The sequence below is a fragment of the Manacus vitellinus genome, unplaced genomic scaffold (assembly GCF_001715985.3).
Source record: "Manacus vitellinus isolate BGI_N305 unplaced genomic scaffold, ASM171598v3 scaffold_73_pilon, whole genome shotgun sequence".
Lineage (NCBI taxonomy): Eukaryota > Metazoa > Chordata > Aves > Passeriformes > Pipridae > Manacus > Manacus vitellinus.
In genome coordinates, this window is record NW_021940773.1 from 2,337,272 (window position 1) to 2,350,780 (window position 13,509).

At 38.4% G+C, this 13,509-nt stretch overlaps 1 protein-coding gene across 5 annotated transcripts in view; it reads left to right on the plus strand.

Moving 5' to 3' along the window:
* The window catches only part of LARP1B (La ribonucleoprotein domain family member 1B), a 26,583-nt gene continuing 13,074 nt past the window's right edge, over positions 1–13,509 (plus strand). For 4 of the 5 annotated variants that reach the window (XM_018084641.2, XM_018084638.2, XM_018084640.2 and 1 more), the window contains exons 1-9: positions 1–71; positions 942–1,003; positions 1,721–1,780; positions 4,071–4,239; positions 5,337–5,480; positions 8,458–8,601; positions 8,707–8,875; positions 12,711–12,855; positions 13,043–13,217. In XM_018084641.2, the coding sequence (XP_017940130.2) occupies positions 11–71; positions 942–1,003; positions 1,721–1,780; positions 4,071–4,239; positions 5,337–5,480; positions 8,458–8,601; positions 8,707–8,875; positions 12,711–12,855; positions 13,043–13,217 (1,129 nt within the window). In that variant the 5' untranslated portion in view covers positions 1–10. Of the gene's footprint in view, positions 72–941; positions 1,004–1,720; positions 1,781–4,070; positions 4,240–5,336; positions 5,481–8,457; positions 8,602–8,706; positions 8,876–9,639; positions 9,891–12,710; positions 12,856–13,042; positions 13,218–13,509 lie in introns of those variants that run through there. The other variant, XM_025896316.1, reaches the window with a different exon arrangement.

Consider the following 13,509-nt stretch of genomic DNA (forward strand, 5'->3'; position numbering starts at 1 on the left):
GTTTCAAGGAATGGTTGTGACCACTTCTGTATGGAAAAACATGCATTGGGATAAGCAGGCCTTAAGAGAAGGTAGGAGATGGTTTCCTCTTAACTGTCAGTTCTAATCTTCAAGAAAAATTGCCAGGTACTAATGGGTTTTCTTCCCCTGAATTCCCAATGCAAAAAGTAGAATGGAATTGAGAAGGGTAGGGAAAAATTGGACAGAATAAGAAAATCAGAGTCATATACAAAAGGGTAATTGCACATGTGTTAAGACATGGAAAGTTTAAATAGACTTTTTTTCCCAATGTAAGTTCCAGATTGTTAGGCCAAATATATTTATCATAAACATATCCGTTGTGGAATTTGGGCATTCAAATTTATCAGTCTTAATGTAGTTTTATAGTAATTTTCTCTTTTATTTTTTTTTTAATTGCCTTAGTTTGATTTTGAGCTATATGGCTAAACTTTATTTGGCATTTGAGTAATTACTTACAAAAGGAAATTACTAGGACTTTGGGAGTATGTAATTGCTTCTGTGGGTTTTTTCATGCATGCTTGCATACATATAGATTTCATAAATTCTATCTTATAAATATACCTTCTACTAAGAGCACTTCTTAAATGTGTTTCAGGGGCTTATTGTCTTTGCTACTTAAGTTAAAATACGAGCATTTTGAGATAGTCTTGACCTTATTAGCTGAACAAATGCTTAAATACAGTGTTAGGCGGTATCTTGTACACCTGCTTTTCAAGAGTATTTGCACTTTTTATAAATGTGACTTTTTCAGTGTAATTAGTGACTTTATGGAAATGTTCATTGACTTTGATATGAAGGCCTCAAAAAAACCTTTGGTGTCATATGATAGATAGTTAAATAGAGTTGTTAACATATACCTTCCTTACTTGTTTAAAGTGCAGTCTAATTCTTCACCTGAAAATATTTTTCTTCCTTTTCAGAACTAAAAAATTCCACTATAGTTATAAAAGCGGCAAAACCTCGGACAAGGAAATGCAGCAAGGTTTGTATTTCTGGCTGTAAATATTCAATATGGTAAATAGCTGATAGTAGTGTAATAAAAAGATAGCAAGGTATTTTGAAGTTACAACTGGAAGTGTTATGTTCTACTTTGGTAATAGATAATTTTGAAGACAGAGACAAATAAAAAAAGGAAGGGAAATTTAAAATTAGGAGGGATGAAAAGCACTTTTGTTTAAAAAATTAATAGGATTACATAAAAACGTGAAGGGGCTGCAAAGAAACAGCATCATTTGAGCACAAGTGGTGCTAAATTGGTTTTGGAAATCCTTTTTGCATATTAAGTGATTTGCATCCTTTATGTGCATAAAATTACCATTATGACAACAAGGAAACACTGAATCTTTTTATTGAAAAATTAAGTTTCTAAAATTTTGTACAGCCACCCCTTTTTAGGTTGGTCCTCAAAGGTCTTCCAAAAACTAAAAGCCTTAAGCAGCAGATACCTTTAAATCAAATAGGAAGCTATGTGTAAGACCACATTTTATCTGACAATTGTTTATGTGTGCTCAAAAGTCATAAGACCTCTTTCAAAATTTGTACATTTGTCTTCTGTTGTATTTCTTGTTTTTTAAAACTGCTACTTCTAACCTTTCTACTCCAAGGGGTAGTCTGGCCATCTGAGTCACAACTGATGTTTTTCATGTGTTAAAAAGGACTAAACTGAGGAAGTAATATAAACTGTTTCTTGTCTTTGCAGGCTGATGATTTTGGTGATATCATGAACTGGCCAACACCAAGCGAAATAGCAAACAATGAAGTGAGTATCCTTTGTGATCTTCAGTATTATTTTTTTTTAAAGCCATGTCGACTTACCTGTTTAATACTGTTCTCCCCAGAGTGTGCTTTTGGTGTTTCAGCAGAAGTTTTGCCAATAATTCAGGATACTGTTGTGTGCTTGACTATCAGCACTGATACTGGAACTTCTAAACCCTTCACAAGCCCATACCATACACTCATTAGTGGTGTACCATGGATGTGCAATGTGCCATATTATTTACTCCACTGTTTTAAAACTTTTATTTACCTTTTCTGCTGTTTTCATCTGTTTATGCATAGATGAGAAGGCCTTTGGAGTTGTGAACATGCTACCCTCTCTTATGGCTCAGAATGCTTTGTGCCTATTGTCTTAAGACAGCTTAGTTATCCTATTCCTCTGGTATATTTCCCTCCCTTTTGGATTTTAAGTTAACATCTATTCCATCAAATTATCTTCCTTTCCCTTTATCTCAAGTGATAAATGCATAATATATTTTAGATCTCTTTGATGCTATTTGAAACAAGAAGAGAGCAGAGATTATTGTGAGTGGCGACATTTCACTCTACTGTAGTTCTGCATCAGCGTCCCTGTGATGCTTTTACTGTTTTCTTAGTGAGGAAAACCAGAATATTTGGGTTCATGGGCTTTGGTTCAATGTGCATTTTGTAATTGGAAGTGTCCAGATTCATATAGTGTCTGTAAAACAAAATAACCCTTCATTTGTATTTAAACTTAATTGTGTCTAAGGGAAGGCTTTGTGTTCAAATTAAATGCAGTGTAGTACAGCGTAGTGCTGCAGCATCTACTGTATGTACTCCAACAGGTTCAAAGCTGTCTCCACAACACAGGAAAATTCTTTCTCTTTGGCAGAAGCCTCTGCAACACTTCATTTTGCAGGTAAATATAGAATGGTTTGGATTGGAAGGAACCTTTAAAGGTCTTCTAGTCCAACCCTTCTGCCATGGACAGGGACATCTTCCACTAGAGCAAGAGGCACGGAGCCCCATCCAACTTGACCTTGAAGGTTTCCTGAGATGGGTCATCCACCATCTCTCTGGGCAACCTGTGCCACTGTTTTACCATCCTCATCATGTAAAATTTCTTAGTCTATCTTGTCTGAATCTACTCTCTCTTAGTTTAAAACTATTACTAAACCATTATTCTTGCCCTGTTGCTACAGGCCCTGCTAAAAAGTCTGTCTCCATCTTATAATCCTCCTTTAAATATGGAAAGGCCACAGTAAGGTCTCTTTGAAGCCTTCTCTTCTCCAGGCTGAACAATCCCAGCTCTCAGCTTGTCTTCATTGGTGAGGTGCTTCAGCTCTCTTATCATCTTTGTGGCCTCCTCTGGACTTGCTTCAGCAGGTCCCCATGTCCTTATGTTGGGGATCCCAGAGCTGGATGCAGCACTGCAGGTGGGGTCTCACCAGACTGGAGCAAAAGAGCAGCATCCCTGGCCTTGACCTGCTGCCAAATGCATTTGGTTTCTGGGCTGCAAACACGTGTTGCTGGCTCATGTCCAGCCTCTCATCCACCACCACCCCCAAGTCCTTCTCGGCAGATCTGCTCACATTCCCGTCATGCCCCAGCCTGGATTGATACCAGGGATAAATTAAACTTCCCACTCTTTGCTAAAATGCTGGTCATTTTGCCTTCTTTGAAACCTCTTATTCTGTGAGATCTCCGGGAGGTGATGATCTGCAGTATGCTGGCACTACTTAAAGGCACACAGTTCCCAGTAAATGCCATATTCTAATGTGGGAAAAAATAAATCTGTAACCATACACCTCCACATCCTCTGATCTTTGGTTCATGTTCTGTTTTAGTAGAACAGAACTGTAGGAGTTTAGACCTAATGGCTTATAGTTTACATGAACATTGGGCTGCTGAGATTATACGGCATCATGGGGATTTCTGATTTACCATTCAGTATTCTGTGAGCACAGCTTTTTAAAGATAATCAGTCTGGAATAGTGGGGACTGATCAGAATATTTCTTTCTTTCCTATGAAATAAATTTTCACGTCTAAAGGATTGAAACATGATTGTTCACTCTGTAATTTTACATCTTCTGTTAAAAACTTTCTTAGTCTAAAAATTAATTTTACAGTCTTGCCAAATTAGCAGAAGATAAAACTATTTAAAGTGAGACTTTGCAAAACAGTTTTTAAAACTCGCCCTGCTGAAGAGGTTGAGAACAGGTAATAATAAAGGAATTTTAATAGCTAAAGGAAATGTGTGCCTCTCGCTATCAGCTGTACTGTCAGAAATAATTACCTGTGTCTCTTGCAGTGTAAGACTGTAAGTCACAGTAAGAAGTCAACAAATAGAAGAGAAAAGGAGGAGAAATCTGATCAAAAAAGCAATAATGGAATCAAGGACAATCCAGAGGCAAAGCCTGATGGTCTGGCAGATAACACTAGTGAAGATGAAGCTCAAACTAACAACCAAAGGAAAAAAGGTCAGTGTGGGCACTGTGTATAATGCAGTAAGTCACTGTTGATACAGCTACATTGATTCCAGTTGAATGACTTGATGAAACTTTTCATGTTTTGCATTTTCTAGGTGATAACAGAATATTTTCTGCTTTCCACTAGAAAGCTTTAACAAGGCTTCCTTTCTCAGGTTTTGGAGTGTTCTGTTTAGTCAAGTAGGAGTTCTGGGGGAAAAGCAACTTGTGTCCTGTTGCTGGTCCTTGAAGCTCTGACAATTTCTTGAAGATTTTAGCATGGCTGTACAGTCCATTACTGTCTCTCATATGTTTATTTTCCTAAATAGGTAGCACTATGTTAATTTAACTTTATATATATGTGTGTGTGTGTGTGTTACTATATATACTAACACTTTGGTTTTCATATTCTACTATTAGCTTACATGTTGAAGTTATCATTTGAAAACTAAAACAGCATTTTATATATTTACTTATTTCTTGGCTACAAAAATTTGAAGCCCCATATTATAGTTAAATAAATTTAACTATAATCAATATTATAGTTAAAGAAAAAATGGGTAGTGGACATTTTAGGCCAGCCTACAACAAAATAAACTTTGCTAATGATTTTTGATGCATGTGAATGAACTTAGTCTGAATATTTTGAGGTAAAAATACAGTACCACAGCTAAATTCTCAGGAAAGTTTTTATTTGTGATTGAAATCTTTATTGCACTGGTTAACTTTAGATGTTATTTTGTTACCTCTAAATTTCATATGCAAGTTGTGAAATTATATAGTAACATATTTACTGTATACACTTACATGTACTATAAATTCTTGGTAATGGAGCTTACATCTGAAAGTTTGTTAAATAAAAAGGTTCACCTTTAGTTTGTGTATTTAAAGGTTAGGTAAGGTTACATTTCAGTTTGAGAAATTCTTATACACTGAATTTATTTTTTAATCATTCATAATATCTTAAAATTTCAATGTTAAGCTTCTTCTGGTTTTTAAACTTTGAAATTAACTGTTACTAATTTTACATGAAGAATTCTATAGAATCTTTTCAAGAGCTGAAACCTCAAGTATTAGTATAATTAAGAGTAATATATTAACTTTTCAAGGTAACAAGCAGAAATGGGTGCCACTTCATTTGGACGATATAAGGTCAGGCAGCCAAGAAAGACTAGGCTCTCGAACGAGCTCCAGATTTCTGCTGGAAACAAACAAGTCAATACCTCATAACAACAGACGGAATGAAGCAAGAAGTAAGTACTTCTCAATCTCTGGGTCTTGCTATTGGTGGCAAATAAAGTATAATACCACGTGAGCTGGCAGTTTATGTTGAAACTTAGCTTTGCCTATACTAAGTAAAACCTAGTGTTTATATTTCCCAATAACGAGCAACATATATTTTCCTCTTCAAGGCTCCCTACAGAATCTTGTCCCACAGTTTTACAATGCAGAATGTTTGGAAATAGCCTTAGAAGGCATCTGCTCTGTCCTGCTCTGCTGCTATTCCCACAGCTTGTTGGTACCAGAGCAACTGCTTGTGGAGCTACACTTTGAACTCTGCTTTGGCAATTCTAGTGATGTCGTTTTTACCTTTAAGCTGGACCTCAGTTCCATGACCTGTTTCAGCATGGCCATGTGAAAAGTTGCACTAGCACCACAGCTAGTACTGTTTCAGGTCGTCAGGTGTTGTGAATATAGCTTGTCAGGTGGCAGAAATCTTAGGCTGACTGTAAGTCTTTGGTTTAAGTTTTAAAATGGCAGTATATGTTAACAGTTTAAAAGTTTGCTCATTATAATAAGTACTGCATGCTACTGAGATGGAATTTATGAAGTCATTTTAGGAATGTGGATATAAGGGTTTGATCTGGATGTCTGAGGGATGGACAGGGGAAGGATTTTTACCAGTTATCACTTTCTTGAGCAGTTTTTTCTCAGGATGGTCAAATGACTAAAAACATGTAGTGTGAACTCTGCCTCAAGGCTCTAGTGATTCGAGACCAGTTTCAGTGTGAGAGAATGTAGAATCTTGCTCTTTTCAGAAACATTGTGTTGAAATAAAAAAAAACATTTCAGGCTAAATACAACACTTGCTCATGAAGGTGTAATATGTGTCTGAGCCACAGGTGCTCTCAGGGTGCAAAAATTAAACTGATTTGGGAAAATAGTTCAAGTAATACATACGCATTTGGAATCTCTAAGGTTGAGGGCAACAAGTGCAAAGGTCCAAATTTCCAGTGAGACACACACATACAGATTATGGTATTTGTAAATTCAGAGTCTTATTTGACAGAAAATACATGGCTTGAATACAAGAGCATACATGTGTTGTAGGGTTCATTAAAAACAGTAAAACAAGATTTTTAATACAAAGAACCATATCTTTAGTCAGTCCTTTCTTAAATTTAGCAACTCTCATTTTGATCAAGTAGGGGCTGTATCCTCAGCATTCCTCTGACAAAGTGGTCCCTTGGCATCTGGAAGACTACCAATTACAACTTAAAGAAACTTTCAGCAAAGGTCACTAACTGAACATGGAAGTCTCTGACAGTGTTAGGAGAAGAGAAAGAAGTTGTGTGAGAGGGGCTTCCTTTTCTCTAATGAGTGAAGTGAGAATTACACCTGTCCCTAAGTTTTCTGGTGAGTGGAGCCAAGGTCCCTGGGGTCTGGTTTGGACCTGCTTGTTTTCCTTTCTTCTGCTTCTCCCTTGCCCTCCCTTGCTATGTGCAGACCATGTATTTATATGAAAACCTTACATGTATTCTTATAGACTTGTCTTAGATTTGTGTGTGTTATCAAAAAGGCCTCTTTAAGTAAAAGTCTTGGTTTGGGGTACGACCAGCAGAGAACAGACTGTTAGATGGGCAGTCAGGCGAGTGTTAGGCAGCGGCTTCTAGGAACAGAAAGGAAACTCCAGAAAACCATTGCCATGGGAATCCCATCCCCAGTAGGATCATCAAGAGCTGGACAAAGGGATCAGTCCACCCTCAGCAGTTTGCAGGTGACACCAAGTTGAGTGGTGTGGTTGCCACACCTGAAGGATGGGATGCCATCCAGAGTGACCTGGACAAGATCAAGAAGTGGGCCCATGGGAACCTTAAAGGCCAAGGGCAAAGTGCTGCATCTGCATCAGGGGAGCCCTGACTATCAACACAGGCTGAGGGATGACCAGATTGAGAGCAGCCCTGCCAAGAAGGACTTGGGGGTGCAGGTGGATGAGAGGCTGGACATGAGCCAGCCATGTGTGCTGGCAGCACAGAAAGCCAACTGTATCCTGGCCTGCTGTGGGCAGCAGGTCAAGGGATGTGATTCTTCCCCTCTGCTCTGCTCTGCTCTGGTGAGACCCCACCTGCAGTGCTGCATCCAGCCCTGGGGTCCCCAGCACAGGAAGGACATTGACCTGTTGGAGCAAGTCCAGAGGAGGCCACCAAGTTTATTAGAAGGATGGAGTAACTCTGCTGTGAGGAAAGGCTGAGAGAATTTTCCTGTTTGTTCAAACAGGAAAAGAGAAGGCTTCAGGGTGAGCTAATTGTGGCCTTCCAGTACCTGAAGAGAGCCTGTAAGAAAGACAGAGAGGGACTATTATACAAGAGCATGTTGTGACAGGACAAGAGCAAATGGTTTTAAACAGAAAGCAAGTAGGTTTAGATTAGATATTAGGAAAAATTCCTTACTGTGAGGGTGATGAGGCACTGGAACAGGTTGCCCAGAGAAGCTGTGGATGCCTCATCCCTGGAAGTGTTCATGGCCAGGTTGGATGAAGCTCTGAGCAAACTGGTCTAGCGAAAAGTGTCCCTGCCCATGGTAGGGAGAGTTGGAACTGGATGGTCTTTACGGTCTTTTCCAACACAAACCATTCTACAATTCTGTGATTTCCAGCTGGGAGTTGTCTGCAGGAGGAGACTGTATTCTCATGATCATTCCTTCCTGTCCCATGTTGATCATAGGTTCTGTGATTCCTGAGCTGGCACCAGTGTCCAGTTGCTTCAGAAGCATTTTGGATTGACTACCAGTCAACCCATTTACTCCTCCTTATTGCTAACACCTGACTCACCCTCAGGCACAGCTGGCAAACCTTCCCATTTCTCTCTTGCAGCTCAAGCTCTGACCACCTGTCTCAGCCAGCACAACTGGGTCTATGGATTGCCTGGGTGCAAGCTGAGAACTCTTCTGTTACAAGGGTCTTCTTGGCACCACGATGTTTAATTGTGATGTGCTTTTTTTCTCTTCAAGATTGGCGTCGTGATAGAGAAAAGAGAGATGACCACGATGATGTGTGCAGCGTGAGGAGTGAAGGTGGCAGCATCCGAGGATTCTCCAGAGGCAGAGGAAAAGGGAGAGGCAGAGGAAGAGGGAGAGGCAGAGGAAGCCGTAGCAGTATGCAAAGAAATAGATACTTAGACAAAAATTTAAAACTATGTTTATAATGTTATTGTTTTCTTTTTCTCATGTTATTCTTTTATGTTCTCCTTTATTTTGAAGTGAACTTTGAGTATTCAGTTGGTTATCAAGAACTATATGGTGAAGGAATTGACCAAGTATTTCAGCCTGAGCTTAACAGTGGTGTGATGTATTACTATGGTGATGGAACAGGAGTGCAGATGTATTCTGTGGATGAAGCACTTCTCAAGGAATATATAAAACACCAAATGTAAGTCGATTGCTTAATGTATAAATATTTTTAGTTATCTAGTTAAGATAAAATAATTAATTTCAAACAGTATTGAATCCTTATCCATAACAAGATGGATATTAACCATCTCAATTGAACTTTTTGAGTTAACTTTGACCATTAGCAGTGTTAGCTCAAATTTATTCATTATTGGGGCGGAAAAACATGAGTAATGGGGAGGAATTTTAAGGAAGCTGTTCTGCATCTTGTGCTATAGTCTGGCTTTAACTTGTATACCTGTTTTATTTATGGTACACAGCCCTTTTTATGTTGTCATGTAATTGAGATATGGATGTCTCTGAGCTTGTGCTTTTGAGTACTGTTGGTCTGTTTGCCTATAAAGCTCTTCTTGGGTGATGTTTCCCTTATTTGCTCTCAATTTCACTTTGAGAAGTCTTGTTAGTTTTATGTTTTCAGCGTGTTTCACCTGAAACATGTAACTGAGAGTAGTTTTGCAATGATACTTGATTTTTCAATAATCTGAAATGTTTACTTTCTCGTGTACACCATTAGGCAATGAGAAACCATCTGGAAGACTGATTATCACCAGGAGACAAGTCAAAAAGGGCCTGGAAGCCACTAGTTCATTTTAAAGAGACAGTTTCCACCACTGGCAGATATTTCATCCTCAGTACTTGCAACAGCATTTCTCTGCGATGCCTCTGTGGTGGTTTTTGATTGCCCTTGTATTCCATACAGCAACTTGCTTATTTTATTCTTGCTTCTTTTGTTGCAGTTGACGCAAAAAGGAAGAAAAAAAGCCTCTTTAAGGGCAGAAAGTATCTGACATGTGGCTCTCAACTTCAAAACTTCTATTGCAGTCTTTTTTGTTACTCTTGCTGCCAGGCCCCCCCTATGAGACCTGACAGTGGACATGTACTCCCATGTCAGGATAATCGGCCTGCACTGTCCTCAGACAAGTGGGGGAGGAGCACAGCCACTCCACTGTTGGCCAGATTTCTGGGCATGCAGTGTAGAATCCAGACCTTCTAAGGTAGGACATGGCGATGTCCCCCTCTGCTGAGAAAAATGTCAGTTACGGCATTGGTCACATCTGACTTCTGGGTATATTTGTATTTTATTTTAGCACCAAGAGATTGGCAGGTGTTAATAGAAGACTTGACATGGCTGGCTAACCACAGCCATTGGTAGCTTGCCTGATATGAACTCCTAAGGCAGTTTGGTTATGGAGTTTGCTTTCCATGAGAGAGAGAGAGAGAGAGAGAGATTCTTGAGCAGGTTTAGAACATAATTTCGCTATTTTTATGCTCCTTAAGAAAAAAGTTCTTTTAATCTATTCACTTCTTTTATCACATGAAAAATTATGGGAAACAGACTTTATTCATCAGTTACCTATTATTAACCTCTAAATGGCGGTGGCTTTGTCTACCTTTCATAATTTAGCTATAGAATATTAAAGTGACTATGCCAAAGAAGGAAGTATTTACAGAATAAAGCCACACAAAACTATTAGGTCTCAGAGTTCCTAATGGAGTCCAAGAGAAATTAGGATATATTAAAGAATTGAGATTGAATCCTAGTGAATGGATAAATTTTAAAAGTTTACGTGCTTAACATGGAAAAATCTTAGCGACTGTGTCCAACTGAGTTGATGTGTAATTACAGGAAAAACCACACTGCTATCAAGCAGCTTATGCTTGTCCCAGGAACCAGCTTGATGTACAAGAGAGTAATATTTGTATTGCATACAAAAATATCTTCTGTGTTCTTAATTACAGACCGAAGTTGTCAACCTGAAAAGTTTCAGTGCTTAGCAGCTCCTCAGTCTGCAAAATGCAGAACTCTATTTAAAAGTCCTCTCGCTTTAGAAAATAAAGAACTAAGTAAAAGTTCAAATATTAATTAAAGAATAAGCAAATGGACTCTGAGAAAAAGGAAGAAGAAAAAAGCTGGAGGGTGTGTGTGTGTGTGTTTAGGTTTGTCCCTCTACTTGGAGCAAACTTGTGCATTGTCTTCATTTATCATTAATGGTCTTTCACATTCCTTTTTCTAGAGTGATGGACATCAAGTGAGGCAGTTTGAGTCAAGTTCAGTCATTGTCCATTTCTGCTTGTGGAATTTTTAACTAGGTGAATCGTTACCAGATTTTACCTTTACTGTATGACTGTAAAGGTAACATTAGTAAAATGTTGGTATATGGCATTTGTGCTTGCTTATCTTCTAGACTGGGAGGGGAAAAGGAATGTAGCAGCTCAGAACAGTAAATAGGATATTCTTGAAGGCAACTTACTCTTTGTGCACAGTTGCTTCACTGATCATACTTAGCTCTGAGTAAGAGCTTAATTCTCCAGAAGCCTTATTCTCTTCTCTGTTTGCTTTGATTTAATAGCAGTGTTTTCATTTGTCCTGTCTTGTTGTTCAACTTTGAGACTTTATATTCATTCTGTCTTGGAGCTGAGTGTTGGTTGGTGCTAATAACACCAAGGTCACCGGCCATTCACTTTAGAGTTGGACTCGATGATCCTTGTGGGTCCCTTCCAACTCAGAATATTCTGTGTGTGATTCTGTGTGTTTCATATAGCCAGCTTTTGCTTCAAATTTCTTTGAAGCAAAACTACAAAAAATTAGAGAAAGAAATGGTATCAAGGTGCTCCTTAGGTCAATGATGGCTTCGAAGTGCCCTCCTCTTGGTAACTTTGACCTTGATCCAAACTTCAGTGGAGAGACTTAGTTTTACACTTTGTTGAAATTAGAATTATCTTCATTTGCATGTGTTGCTTTTTTCCTCAGCATTTTAATACCCTCTTGTTTTCTTTTTGCACTACCTCTATTTTTATGTCATAGAATTTTAATTGCTTTCCGTTAAATATTTTCTACCTGCGTTTTCCTGAACGCAATGAGGAGTCGTATTCCTTGGATGTAACGTGCAAAATCATGGTATGATGTGTAAGCTCTGTGAAAGGCCTAGATTTTAGTTGTCATGATTAAATTGGGGGTTTTCTCCATTCTTTTTCCTAGAATGTTTTCTCATTCTCTTGCTCTGTGTGACAGATCATGATTTGAATTCCTTACTTTTTCTCTTCACTAAGTGTAAAACATCTTGACACCCTGATCATTTCCTAGAGCAGCTTCATTGTTGAAGATTTGTCTTTCTGCTGTTTGTCCCTCGTCTCTTTTGTTCTGTGGTATTATCAGATTTCTGAAATGTCCTATCCCTCTTCATACACTAATCATCATCTCTTCTTTTAGACTTTTTTTCTCCATGAACTGTTATGCCTTTTCGTACAGTTTCATGACAAGTTTCATTACTATTTTTTGTTTTCTCATCTTCCCACAAGCATGCTTGATGATTCAGAGTATATATATGTGCCTCAACACTCAGATAAGATATTTAAGCATTCTAATGCACTGGAAAGTGAGACAATAAAAGATGCAGTTCAGGATGAAGGTGCACTGATACTGCTGTGTGGGAAATAACTTATGCCCTGACTGTAAGCAGTACTTGTCCTTCATCTGTATGGAGGCTAAGAGAATATTGTTTCCTTCTTTTCATGTAAGTAATGAGGGAGGGGGGTGGGTGAAAGAAAAATGGAGCGTAGGTTTTGGTTATGTAGTTCATATATGGAAATGTAACAAGGCTTTGATTTGTACCCTTCTGTGTTGTGCTGGGTCAAAAGTCTGTCTTACTCTGTCAAGCATCCTTGCTGCTCTGTAAGTCTTGCTGAAAAGATACAACTGTTGAAGAATGATTTTGTCTGTTTTTTAATGGAAGACTTTATTAAGGAATCTGAGTTGCTACTTTGGGATTTTTTTAACCTATAATAAGCTCAGATTTGTATGTTTCATTCTGCAGTGAGTATTATTTCAGCACAGAAAATTTGGAAAGAGACTTCTTTCTGAGGAGAAAGATGGACCAACAAGGATTTCTGCCTGTTTCATTGATCGCCAGCTTCCGTCGGATGCAAGCTCTGACTACAAATGCTGCACTCATTTTGGAGGTAAAATCATTCAGAAGTATGTATGTGGGAAGTTGCTTGGTTAATTCTATGCTGCCATTTAAAGTTAGTGCTATGAGTTAAGAAAAATTTCTGTTTGTAATGACGAGGATTTATAAAGAGGCTATAAATGGCCAAGTTGTTGGGTTTTTTCTTTTTTGGATGATTTTAAAGTATGTTTGTCACACAGGCCCTAAAGGACAGCACAGAAGTTGAAACTGTGGATCAGAGACTAAGAAAAAGGGTTGATCCAGAAAAGTGGCCAATTCCAGGTCCTCCTTCATGCAGCCTGCCTCCAACTGACTTTTCTCAGCTCATCAATTGTCCAGAATTCATACCAGGACAAATTTTTGGCTCACATGCTGGTAAAGGATTTACTGTATAGAAACATAATTTTAGGAGTGTCTGTCTAGCTTAGGAAATTTGCCTTCTGATACTGATTTCACAATGGAAGTTGTACATTTGTTAATGGTTTATTCAGCTGATCCACCTGCCAGCCTCGCACATGCAAAGTCACATGGCTGATGTGAAGTAGATCAAAATGTCTCTTATGTGTTATGGCTGTGACCATTTGCCAGAATATAGAATGACGGACTACAGTCCTGTAGAATGACTAATATTAATCTTAAATTAGTCATAAAATCTGCTTCATTTTCA